General features: G+C 43.8%; 1 protein-coding gene across 2 annotated transcripts in view; it reads right to left on the reverse strand.

Moving 5' to 3' along the window:
- Window positions 1–13143, reverse strand: part of POLD2 (DNA polymerase delta 2, accessory subunit) — a 44407-nt gene that overhangs the window by 27078 nt on the left and 4186 nt on the right. Inside the window, exon 2 of one of the 2 annotated variants that reach the window (XM_073650876.1) lies at window positions 4681–4927. The exons of the other annotated variant lie outside the window; for it this stretch is intronic. Coding sequence (XP_073506977.1) covers window positions 4681–4918 — 238 coding nt within the window. The 5' untranslated portion in view covers window positions 4919–4927. The remainder of the gene's footprint in view (window positions 1–4680; window positions 4928–13143) is intronic. 2 annotated transcript variants of the gene reach the window in all.

A 13143-nucleotide genomic window follows, 5' to 3' on the forward strand; every position in this document is an offset into this window, starting at 1 on the left:
GCTCCCTGCTGCCTAACTGCGGGGAGCCAGATGTCAATCACCATTATGTCCCGTCAACAGAGCAGAGCGGAGAAGCCTCTGCTCTGTCGACGTGAAGTCAGCGGAACCGCTGAATCGCCAGCAGGAGTGGCAGAGGTCGGCACCGGGATCAACAAGCAGGTAGGTAGCAACTAGCTGCTTGTTTTTTTTACTATGAGCCCAAAAATTAAATTTTAGATAAACCCTTTAAGGTCAGGATGTGTGAATGTAGGAAAATAATATATAAGTGAACAAAAATTAAAGTGTAGATGAGGTTGGGAGTGTGGTGTAAGCCCTGAGTGAGCATCAGATGAGCGTCAGTGCATCTGTTAAAAGAACCAGGGCTGTGGAGTCGGAGTCTGAGTCAGTGCTCATTATGGTAGAGTCGGAGTCGGTATAAAATGGACCGACTCTGACTCCTAAAATATATAATAAATTGGGTACAGTAGTTCAATGCAGAATGTGCTGAATATTTTTTCATAGGAATTTGGGAAAGTTATGAAATGTCCTATAAATTGCTGTTCTATTCCTGATCTAAGGCTACATTCACACGCAGCGTTTTTGCTGCGTTTTTTGAGGATACGTTTTTCAGCTGCAAAAGCAGATCAGCTTTTTAAAAAACCGCATCACCTGAAAGGTTTTTGATCGCATAGATAATGTTTTCAATTGCAAAAGCAGATTAGAAAAACGCCGCACAAACTGACATGCTCATTCTTTGTGAGGATCCGTTTTTGGGCTCACAATTGTAACGGACAATGCTTCAAACATGATAAGTGCAATTAAACTGATGAATGAGAGTAATGAACAACAGCTAGAAGAAAATGTAGGATTCAGTATGTTTGAGATGGAAGGCCACAGTGCTGTTCATGTAACTGAGGAGCAAACAGATATTACAACAGAAGAACAGCAAAATTATACTTTAGGAATAGATGATCTTGTTGAAGCTGCTTCACACCTCTTTCCTATTCATCACATGCGCTGTGTTGTGCACAGGCTGCAGCTGGCAATAAGAGATAGTCTGTAAGAGGGACATGCTGGAAATCTGACTGGAAAAGTGAGAAATTGGTTATTGCCGCCAGAACCCCTAAAATTGATTCCATCTTGAGGAGACGTGCTGGGAAAGGGGCAATTGTCGATCAAGCCACTCGGTGGGGCAGCACTTATTTAATGATTGAGCGATTGCTTGAACTAAAACCGTTTCTTATAGATATGGCGAAACCTCAGGTAACCCTAAATGAAGGTCAATGGACACAGGTGGCTGAATTGAAGGAATTGCTTAATCACCCATTTACCGTGACTAAAAAATTACAAGCTGAGGATTTAACTCCTGCCATTTTCACAAGGGAGTGGAAGAACTTGCTATTTTGCCTGTCCCAAAGAGGAGGGTTAATCGCAGATGGCATTTCTGCTTCAATGAAACGGAGAGAGACAGCTATTGGAAAATAATTTTTTTCTGTCAGCTGTTTATGTGGACCCAAGTCATCGTATACTGCTTGATGATCAACAGCTTACTAAAGGAAAAGAAGCTCTGACTGAGGAAGCAGCAGGACGGCCAGGCGCAAGAGGACTGGGGTCCTGACAGTGCTACTGCTGCCATATCTTCATCCTCATCAGATGAGGAGTTTCACTTTGACAAGTATGTGGATGACATGGAGCAGGCAAAGCGTTGCCGCAAGGAAAAAGATTTCACTCCGTCTCCTATAGCAAGCAGATTGACCATATTTCAGCAAAATGTTTCACTTGCCCTCAAAGAAATAGAAAAATTCAACCGTTCATCAAAACTGACTGTGCATGAGGCAATTCCTTTATACCCGGAAATTGTTAGAGATGTCGCCCATGTGGTTACGGCTTTGCCTCCAACCCAAGTTAGTGTAGAGAGGTTGTTCTCTAATCTTAGAATTATTAGGTCAGATTTGAGGTCATCTATGAAGGAGGATCTGATGGAGGCGATACTATTTCTTAGAACAAATTCATAGACGGCACAAATGTTATTTAGTATGTTTTTGTTGAAAACTTTTTTTTGCCACTTACATAGTTTATTACATAGAGATAGATAGATAGTACAGACCACAAGTTTGGACACCTTCTCATTTAAAGATTTTTCTGTATTTTCATGACTTTGAAAATTGTACATTCACACTGAAGGCATCAAAACTATGAATTAACACATGTGGAATTATATACTTAACAAAAAAGTGTGAAACAACTGAAAATATGTCTTATATTCTAGGTTCTTCAAAGTAGCCACCTTTTGCTTTGATGGCTGCTTTGCACACTCTTGGCATTCTCTTGATGAGCTTCAAGAGGTAGTCACCGGAAATGGTTTTCACTTCACAGGTGTGCCCTGTCAGGTTTAATAAGTGGGATTTATTGACTTATAAATGGGGTTGGGACCATCAGTTGTGTTGTGCAGAAGTCTGGTGGATACACAGCTGATAATCCTACTGAATAGATTGTTAGAATTTGTATTATGGCAAGAAAAAAGCAGCTAAATAAAGAAAAACGAGTAGCCATCATTACTTTAAGAAATGAAGGTCAGTCAGTCCGAAAAATTGGGAAAACTTTGAAAGTGTCCCCAAGTGCAGTTGCAAAAACCATCAAGCGCTACTAAGAAACTGGCTCACATGAGGACCGCCCCAGGAAAGGAAGACCAAGAGTCACCTCTGCTTCTGAGGATAAGTTTATCCGAGTCACCAGCGTCAGAAATCGCAGGTTAACAGCAGCTCAGATTAGAGACCAGGTCAATGCCACACAGAGTTCTAGCAGCAGACACATCTCTTCAACAATTGTTAAGAGGAGACTTTGTGCAGCAGGCCTTCATGGTAAAATAGCTGCTAGGAAACCACTGCTAAGGACAGGCAACAAGCAGAAGAGACTTGTTTGGGCTAAAGAACACAAGGAATGGACATTAGACCAGTGGAAATCTGTGCTTTGGTCTGATGAGTCCAAATTTGAGATCTTTGGTTCCAAACACCGTGTCTTTGTGTAACGCAGAAAAGGTGAACGGATGAACTCTACATACCTGGTTCCCACCGTGAAGCATGGAGGAGGAGGTGTGATTGTGTGGGGGTGCTTTGCTGGTGACACTGTTGGGGATTTATTCAAGACTGAAGGCATACTAAACCAGCTTGGCTACCACAGCATCTTGCAGCGGCATGCTATTCCATCCGGTTTGCGTTTAGTTGGACCATCATTTATTTTTCAATAGGACAATGACCCCAAACACACCTCCAGGCTGTGTAAGGGCTATCTGACCAAGAAGGAGAGTGATGGGGTGCTACGCCAGATGACCTGGCATCCACAGTCACCAGACCTGAACCCAATCGAGATGGTTTGGGGTGAGCTGGACCGCAGAGTGAAGGCAAAAGGGCCAACAAGTGCTAAACATCTCTGGGAACTCCTTCAAGATTGTTGGAAGACCATTTCCAGTGACTACCTCTTGAAGCTCATCAAGAGAATGCCAAGAGTGTGCAAAGCAGTCATCAAAGCAAAAGGTGGCTACTTTGAAGAACCTAGAATATAAGACATATTTTCAGTTGTTTCACACTTTTTTGTTAAGTATATAATTCCACGTGTTAATTCATAGTTTTGATGCCTTCAGTGTGAATGTACAATTTTCATAGTCATGAAAATACAGAAAAATCTTTAAATGAGAAGGTGTGTCCAAACTTTTGGTCTGTACTGTATATACAGTACATATATATATATATAGTAATCGATATTACATAGTGTATTACATATTTACAATTTATTAGTTTTTTGTGTTCTAAAGTTGTATTCCAATAAATATATATTATGTTCTATCTAAATAACTTGATTATTGTATCATAAAAATGATTAAATGTCTGATGTTCACAATGTACTACAATACATTTTTCACTTAAATATAAGCAATATATGTGAGAGTCGGAGTCGTGGACTCGGTGTAAGGGAAATTGAGGAGTCGGAGTCGCAGGTTTGGCTTACCGACTCCACAGCCCTGAAAAGAGCGGTAGATAGTCCAAGGCTGATCCTTGTTTGATGTTAGGATAGATGTTTGGGAGGAAGGAAATGTGTGAATTAAAGCTAATATCAATTGTTAAGTACGGATGAATTATGGTTTCGATGTACTTAGATCATGACGTAGATCTGATTCTAGAAGAGAACCAGATTTTCTGCAGACGTGTTTTTTTTTTTTTAATCTTGAACAAAAGTCCTGCAGATCGGTGGGGTCCCTCAAGGTCTCAAAATACTGTGCAGAAGCATGAGCTCCTACATGAGAGCGCACAGAGCGGTGTAAGGGCTCAACAAGAACTCTTTAGGTCTGTACACTGCTTTGTGCGCACACTTATGCAGATCAGCACATCTACATGCTGATACTTCTGCACAACCAGCAATCTGAGAAGTCTAAGGTCCCGGACGCCCACTGGTCTACAAGAAACTACAAACATATAAAAAAAAACAAAAAAAAAAACAACAAACTTGTGAAAGTATAGGTACTTTAAAAGGGTTGTCCAGCATCTGTAGCGAGTGGTGCAGATGACGTTATGACCCCACACCTGTCGATCATGCGTGCATCTCAGCAGATGTTTGGGTTAGTAAATCTTAACGTCATCTGCACCACTTAGAGCAAGTCAGTGGCGCCAGATAACCCCTGCTTCACATCCTCATATACATGCTTACCCCATTTCTTCTTTGCACATTCTATAAGGAGCGGCCTCATGTGCAGCAGTCGGGTGGCATATATGTGGGCATACTGGCGGGTGAAGGTTCGCTCCCCTAGTCGATAGCTCTCGGAGCGATTGGTGTACAAGGAATTGGACACTCTGGTGAAAGTGGCTGGGGCTTCAGATGGAGGCGAGAGGAGTCCAGGCCCTTGACTGACAGCTAGATCTGTGAACATCATGGCAACCTGTGACATCAGGGGAGTCTGGGTAAAAAATATATATATATTAATATTCATTGTAATTGAGGTATTCCAAATGTTTAAAGGTGGGGGATAGAGAGGGGCAGGTTGTCAGGGGTGGTCCCAGGGACATAACTACAATAGGTGCAGGAGTTGCAACCGCGCCCAGGCCCTGGAGACTAAGGGGCCCCAAAAGTCTCTTTGGCCTATATGAAAAGACCAATGCTATTAAAAACGTACAATATTTGAAGCTTTTGGATAGGGGCCCATGAGCTTCAAGTTACGCCACTGGGTGGTCTACAGTAGACTGCGAACAAATGTGTATTTTTGACACATTACTGAAATATCCACATTAATGAGGAATTAATTAAATGATTATTCAAGAATTTTTTTTCCTCTTTTTTTTACTATGGGTCTAAAAACTAACAGGCGGGTGGCTGCTAACCGCTCCTGTCGGCAGTTCAGCTGCTGATCATCAATAGAGCAGCTCTTCTTTTGTCGGTGGGGCATGACTGATTGACAGCCAGCTCCCCGCAGTTAGGCAGCAGGGAGCCGAACTGGCTGTCAATCTGCATGACGTCGGCAGTCACAACCGGTCAACAAAGCGGAAGAAAAGCCGTTGTTCTGTTGTCATGATGTAAAGGAAGCTGCTGATTCACCGGCAGGAGCGGTCTGTGATCGCTATGCGCCAGCAGAGATCGGCACCGGGCACAATAGTCAGGTCGTTACCAACTAACCGCCTGTTAGTTTTTAGGCAGAAAAAAAATAGAGAATTACTTAAAGGGTTTAGACTATCAACTTACTGATTGCTGGGGGACAAAATTTATGAGAACAGGCTCTGCAGAGCGCAGTTCTGACTGAGGCAGGGGTGCGCACGGTCGTCCTCCGCTCCATTCATTGTCTATGGAACTGTGGAGAAAGCAGAGTACAGCGCCTGGCTATTTCCACAGTGCTACAGACAATGAACGGAGCGGAGGACGAGCGTGCGCACCCCTGCCTCAGTCAGCACAGCGCTCTGCAGAGCCGGGGTCCCAGCGATCAGCACATTATCCCCTGTTCTGTGGTTCAGGGGGTAACATAATACTTTGGGAATAACCCTTTAATTAAATATGCTTGGAAAAAAAATTAATACAAAATTAGAAGACCAGCGACAACATGGATACAACAATGATTATGGCTACGTTCACACAATGCATATTTTTGCGCACCGCGGCCTGCGCTTTCTCCCATATTGTGTCCATTATAAGCGATTGAATTACGCAGCGGTGTTCGCACACTGCGTAATTCCAGTGCTTTTTTACGGAAGTGCAGGAGAAATTAAGGATGTGACGTCACACGGGGGCAGCCCTAGGGGAAACAGGAACCGGAAATCCCACTATTTTGGAATTCTTTGTTCCTGGTTCCCCGCCGCTGCTCACGTGTGACGAGCATGGACACCTTCAACAGAATGTCCATCTATGTCGGTGTCCTCATCGAGGCGGTAAGTATATGTATGTGTAAAGTATGTGTCTGTGTGTCGTGAGTGTGAGTGTCCCCCTAGCAGTGTATGTACAGACAGCTTCAGGCTGCAGTACATACACTGCTTAAGTTAAAAGAAAAAAAACTATGGATACTCACCTATCCAATGGATGGGAGAGGCGTCCGGTCCGGTTGAAGGATGAAAAGTTGTATGGCAGCGCTCAGCTGCGATCCAACCTGTCATCTCAATGCCATCCCAGCGTGGGAGAATCCTCCTGCTCAAGCGCTGAGCGCAAGAGAATTCTCCCACGCTGTCAGTGACGTGCATGAGGTGAGCTGAGTTCGTTGTCGGCTCATCTGGATGCCGTCACAGCCAGACACTGAGGAGCGCAAGCATGCCTGCGCTTCTCAGCGTCTGTGGCATGGCAAGCTGGATTGGAGCTTTCGGCTGCGATCCAGTCTGTCATGTGAATGTAGCAGAGGTGAAGCTGTCCTGGGAACCATGGAAAGGTAAGGATGAGGTTGCTTTATTATTTTACTTTTATTGCAGAAGACATTGGCTTCAGCTGGAATGAGCGTGATGGTAGGTATGGTTTAATTTAGAACATTAAAAAATTGTGTGTTTATTTCAATTAAAGGACTTCATTCTGGGTGTTGTGGTTTTTTTTTAAATACTTTACTAGAAATTCATGGCCCTGCTGATAATGCCAAGCTGGCCCTAACCCCTTTATTACCCAGTGAGCCACCGCACCAGGGCCCTGGATGAGTTGGGTACAGCGCCAGAAGATGGCGCTTCTATGAACGCGCCATTTTCCGGGGTGGCTGCGGACTGCAATTTGCAGCGGATGGGGCCCAGAAAGCTTGGGCCTCCCTGCGCTGCAGATTCCAGCCCCCAGCCGCCTAGTTGAACCTGGCTGCACACAAAAATAGGGCGAAGCCCCACATATTTTTTTTTTTTATTATTTCATGAAAGAATAAAAAAAAAGGGGCTTCCCTATATTGTTGTGTCCGGCCAGGTACAAATAGGCAGCTGGTGGTTGGGGGCAGCCCGTTCCTGCCTGCTGTACCTGGCTGGACACAAAAATAGGGCGAAGCCCCACGTCAATTTTTTTTTAATTATTTCATGAAATTCAACATATTCACTCAAGGCCATTGCAGCTGCCAGATTAGCCATGCTGTATACTCCAGTGTATAATCTCTGCTCAGTAGAGAAGACAGGAAATGACATCAATGACACTTTTTTTTTTTTTTTTCTCAACAAACTTTCTCTGTCTTTGTAGTGTACACTATAGAAAAAAGCACATGCGTAAAAAAAAAAAAAAAAAAAAAGCAAAAAACGCAGTGTGTGAATGGAGGTGTTTTTTTTTACCTGCGTAAAAAAACGCAGGTAAAAACTGCAGGAAAATACCCGCGTGTAAAAAAAAGCAGCAAATACGCAGTGTGTGAATGTAGCCTTAAACCGTAGTCTTGAGGAGGTCAAGCTGACAGGAAGTGGTGGAGGCGGAGCCTGCCGTGTGCTGCAAGAGTTGTGCTGTGTGTAGAGAGAGCTCCTGGGAAGGGAGGAGAGCCAGGCGGAGGTGACCGAGCGGACCGGGAGGACCAGTAGGAGGCGACCGGAGGGACGAGCGCAAGAGAGCGCTGTGGCAGCGTGCAGTGCCGGCCAGCGGAGGGTGCCAGGTGGTGGTGACCAGGAGGTGATCAGGAGGACCGGTAAGAGGCGACCGGAGGGACAAGCGCGCTGTGATAGCGTGCAGCGTCCCTAGAGGAGGTGAGTGAGGGGCAGGAGGCCGCGATAAGCGGCCCTACTGAACCCAAGTGTGTACTGTACTGTATTGTATTTGTATCTGTATTGTAATTGTATTGTATTCCCTAGTCCATATTTAATTGATCACCCCCGTCCATATTTAAATTGATTCCCCTGAACACCCCCGTCCATATTTAACTGATCCCTCTGACCACATTAAATTGACCCCCCCGTCCTCATTTAATTGATCCCCGACCACCCCCCGTCCATATTAAAGTGATCCCCCTGACCACATTTAAATGATTGACCCCCCCAGCCCATAATTGATTGATCCCCCTTGTCCTATTTAATAGATTCCCCTTGTCCACTTTTACTCATCCCCAGTCCCTATCTATTTGCCTTATCCCCCACCATATTTAATTAACCCCTGTCCATAATTAATTGATTGATTCCCCAGACCACAATTAATTATTTCCCCAGTCCATATTTATTGATATTATTGATACTTATTGATCCCCAGTCCTTAGTTAATTGACCCACCGTCCATACCTATTTATTTGCTTTACCCCCCATCCTATTTAATTAAACCCTCTGTCCATAATTAATTGATTGATTCCCTAGTCCACAATTAATTATTTCCCCAGTCCATACTTATTGATCCCAGTCCATAGTTAATTGACACACCATCCATACTTAATTAATCCACCTGACCCACTCAGCTGATCCCCCGTCCATACTTAATTGATACTTAATTGATCCCCCGTCCATACTTAACTGATCCCGCGCCGATATCTAATCGATACACTTGCACATCCCTAATTGATCCCCGTCCATACACCTATATATAAATAATTGTGTTTTGTACTTGTACATATATACTGACTGTATCCCCATATTTAGAATGACGTCCATGTTGGCCGGAGCCGTGCAGTGTACATCTTGCGCAATGTATGCATTCCCTGAGCTACCGCTCAGGGATCCATACTGCTGCGAGAGATGTGAGCATATCGTGCACTTGGAAGCCCAAATCCTGGATCTAAGTGCTCAGATAGCGGTACTGAGGAGCATCGACAACATGGAACGGAGTTTGCTGCTCACCGAGCAGACACTCAATGGGTCAACACTGGGGGTGGAGCTTAGTGGGGAAGCGCAGGCTGAACAGGCAGGGAGCTGGGTAACAGTTAGAAGGGATAGAGGGAAGAAGTATAGGAAGGCTGGTTCAGAACCGGCATTATTGGAGCACGACAGATCCTCTGACCGCCGGGGGAGTGTATGCTCCAGTAATGAGGGGGAGGGGGGAAGTGTAGGGCAGGCTAGACAGGTCCTGGTAGTGGGTGACTCTATTATTAGGGGGACAGACAGGGCAATCTGTCACAAAGACCGGGATCGCCGAACGGTGTGCTGCCTCCCTGGTGCTCGAGTCCGGCACATCGCGGATCGGGTTGACAGGTTACTGGGTGGGGCTGGCGAAGACCCAGCGGTCATGGTCCACATTGGCACCAATGACAAAGTGAGTGGTAGATGGAGGGTCCTTAAAAATGATTTCAGGGATCTAGGTAGGAAGCTTAGGGCAAGGACCTCCAAGGTAGTTTTCTCAGAAATACTACCAATCCCGCGAGCCACACAGGAGCGCCAACGGGAGGTTAGGGAGGTGAATAAGTGGCTAAAGAGTTGGTGCAAGGCAGAAGGGTTTGGGTTCATGGAGAACTGGGCCGACTTCGCTGTCGGCTACAGGCTCTACCGTAGGGACGGGCTGCACCTCAATGGGGAGGGTGCAGCGGTGCTGGGGAAGAAGATGGCTAATAGGTTGGAGGAGTTTTTAAACTAGAGACGGGGGGGGGGGGAAACCAAGGAAATAGGTGGGATGTGAGGCAAGCAAGGGGGAAGGGGAGAAGTGAATATAATGAGGGTGGAGAGGGGGGTGGGGATAGTACAGTTAGATTGTTAGAGAAGAATAGGATGCTAAATAACCCCAAAGTTTTATCTTGCATGCTGACCAACGCAAGAAGCCTGACCAATAAGGCGGATGAGCTGCGGGCGCTTATATCGGAGGAGAGGTATAACATCGTAGGTATAACAGAGACTTGGCTAGACGATAGCTACGACTGGGCGGTAAATTTAACAGATTATAGTTTATTTAGAAGGGACCGGAAACAGGGGAAGGGCGGAGGAGTCTGCTTATATGTAAAGTCACGTCTAAAGCCCAGACTAAGGGAAGATATAAGAGAGGGAGAAGAGGGGGTCGAGTCCATGTGGGTAGAGATAGAGGGGGCAAAAAATAATAATAAAATATTACTGGGGGTCTGCTATAAGCCACCCAATATAACAGAGGAGAATGAGAAACTGCTATTAGGACAAATAGACAAAGTAGTAAAACATAATGAGGTGATTGTAATGGGGGACTTCAACTACCCGGATATTGACTGGGAAACAGAAACCTGTAGATCGCAGAAAGGAAAAAGGTTCTTGACAAATATCAAGGATAATTATCTCTCCCAACTAGTGCAGGAACCAACGAGAGGGAAGGCCGTGTTGGACTTAATATTGACTAATAGGCCTGATAGAATAACTGAGGTACAGATAGGGGGGCACCTAGGTAATAGCGACCATAATATTATCGACTTCAAAATGCCCTTCAGTAGGGTTATCAATAAGGGAACAACTAAAACATTAAACTTTAGGAGGGCGAAGTTTGATCAGCTGAAAGAAAACCTTCAACTTATAGACTGGGACAAAGTTCTTAATCAAGGAAATACGAATAGTAAATGGGAAACCTTCAAAAGAATTCTGAATACTCAGTGCGAGAGGTATATACCGTATGGGAATAAATGGGCCAGAAATAAGAGGAAACCAATATGGTTGAATAAGAACGTAAAAGGGGCGTTAAATAGCAAAAAAGAGGCATTCAAGAGATTAAAACAGGAAAACAGTAAGGAGGCACTAATGTGTTACAAGGCAAAAACGAGAACCTGTAAAAAAACAAATAAAAATAGCGAAGGAGGAAACAGAGAAACGTATTGCTAGGGAAAGTAGATCAAATCCCAAACTGTTCTTTACGTATATAAATAGTAAAAGGATTAAATCGGATAATATTGGACCGATAAAAAGTGAGGAAGGCAAAATCATAGAGAAAGATGAGGATAAAGCTAATCTATTAAATACATTTTTTTCGTCAACTTTCACAAAGGAAAAAGAACTAACAGGCAAAATGAGAAGTGACAAACTTAATCCTCCACTAAGTATGACAAATCTAACCCAAGCTGGGGTACAGAAACGCCTCAGTAACATTAAAATAAACAAATCACCAGGACCTGATGGCATACACCCACGGGTACTAAGGGAACTAAGTAATGTGATAGACAGACCGTTATATCTTATATTTAAGGACTCTGTTGAGACTGGGTCTGTGCCACTTGATTGGCGACAGGCGAATGTAGTGCCAATATTCAAAAAGGGAGCAAAAAGTGACGCCGGAAACTATCGGCCGGTGAGTCTGACGTCCGTTGTGGGCAAAATTTTTGAAGGCTTTATTAATGAGGCAATCATGGAGCATCTTGATGCTAATAATCTATTAACCCCGAACCAACATGGATTCATGAGGAATCGCTCCTGCCAAACAAACCTGATTGACTTCTACGAGGAGGTTAGCTCTCGAGTAGATCAGGGGGAACCAGTGGATGTCGTGTATCTCGACTTCTCAAAAGCGTTCGATAGCGTGCCACATAATAGGTTGGTATACAAAATGAGAATGATGGGGCTGGGGGAAAATGTCTGCAAGTGGGTAGCTAACTGGCTAAAGGATAGAAGGCAGAGGGTGGTTATAAATGGAATATACTCAGATTGGGTAAGCGTCACTAGTGGGGTACCACAGGGGTCTGTACTAGGCCCAATGTTACTTAACCACTTCGCGCCAGAGCCTGTTTTTGCCTTCGTGACCGGGCCAATTTTTTCAATTCTGACCACTGTCATTTTATGAAGTAATTACTTTGGAACGCTTCAACGTATTCCCCTGATTCTGAGACTGTTTTTTCATGACATATTGTACTTCATGATAGTGGTAAAATTTCTTCCATATAACTTGCGTTTATTTGTGAAAAAATCGGAAATTTGGCGAAAATTTAGAAAATTTTGCAATTTTCAAACTTTGAATTTTCATGCCCTTAAATCAGAGAGATATGTCACACAAAATAGTTAATAAATAACATTTCCCACATGTCTACTTTACATCAGCACAATTTTGGAACCAAAATTTTTTTTTGTTAGGGAGCTATAAGGGTTAAAAGTTGACCAGCGATTTCTCATTTTTCCAACAAAATTTACAAAAACATTTTTTTAGGGACCACATCATATTTGAAGTCACTTTGAGGGGTCTTTATGACAGAAAATACCCAAAAGTGACACCATTCTAAAAACTGCACCCCTCAAGGTGCTCAAAACCACATTCAAGAACTTTATTAACCCTTCAGGTGCTTCACAGGAATTTTTGGAATGTGGAAAAAAAAAATTAACATTTAACTTTTTTCACAAAAATGTTACTTTAGACCCAATTTTTTTTATTTTCACAGGGGTAACAGAAAAAAATGGACCCAAATTTTTTTGTGCAATTTCTCTTGAGCGTGCTGATACCCCATATGTGGTGGAAAACCACTGTTTGGGCGCACTGCAGGGTTCGGAAGGGAAGGAGCGCCATTAGACTTTTTGAATGTAAAATTTGTCTGAATAATTAGCAGACGCCATGTTGCGTTTGGAGAGCTCCTGATGTGCCTAAACAGTGGAAACCCCCCACAAGTGACACCATTTTGGAAACTAGACCCCTTAGGGAACTTATCTAGATGTGTGGTGAGCACCTTGAACCCCATGGTGCTTCACAGAAGTTTATAATATTGAGCTGTAAAAATAAAATTTTCACATTTTTGCCATAAAAAATGTTTTTCATCCCCTAATTTTGCATTATCATAAGGATAACCGGAGAAATTGCACCATGAAATTTGTTGTACAATTTCTCCTGAGTACGCCGATACCCCATATGTGGGGGAAA

This window comes from Phyllobates terribilis, unplaced genomic scaffold (assembly GCF_046119375.1).
Source record: "Phyllobates terribilis strain yellow unplaced genomic scaffold, ASM4611937v1 Scaffold_11__3_contigs__length_659146591, whole genome shotgun sequence".
NCBI lineage: Eukaryota > Metazoa > Chordata > Amphibia > Anura > Dendrobatidae > Phyllobates > Phyllobates terribilis.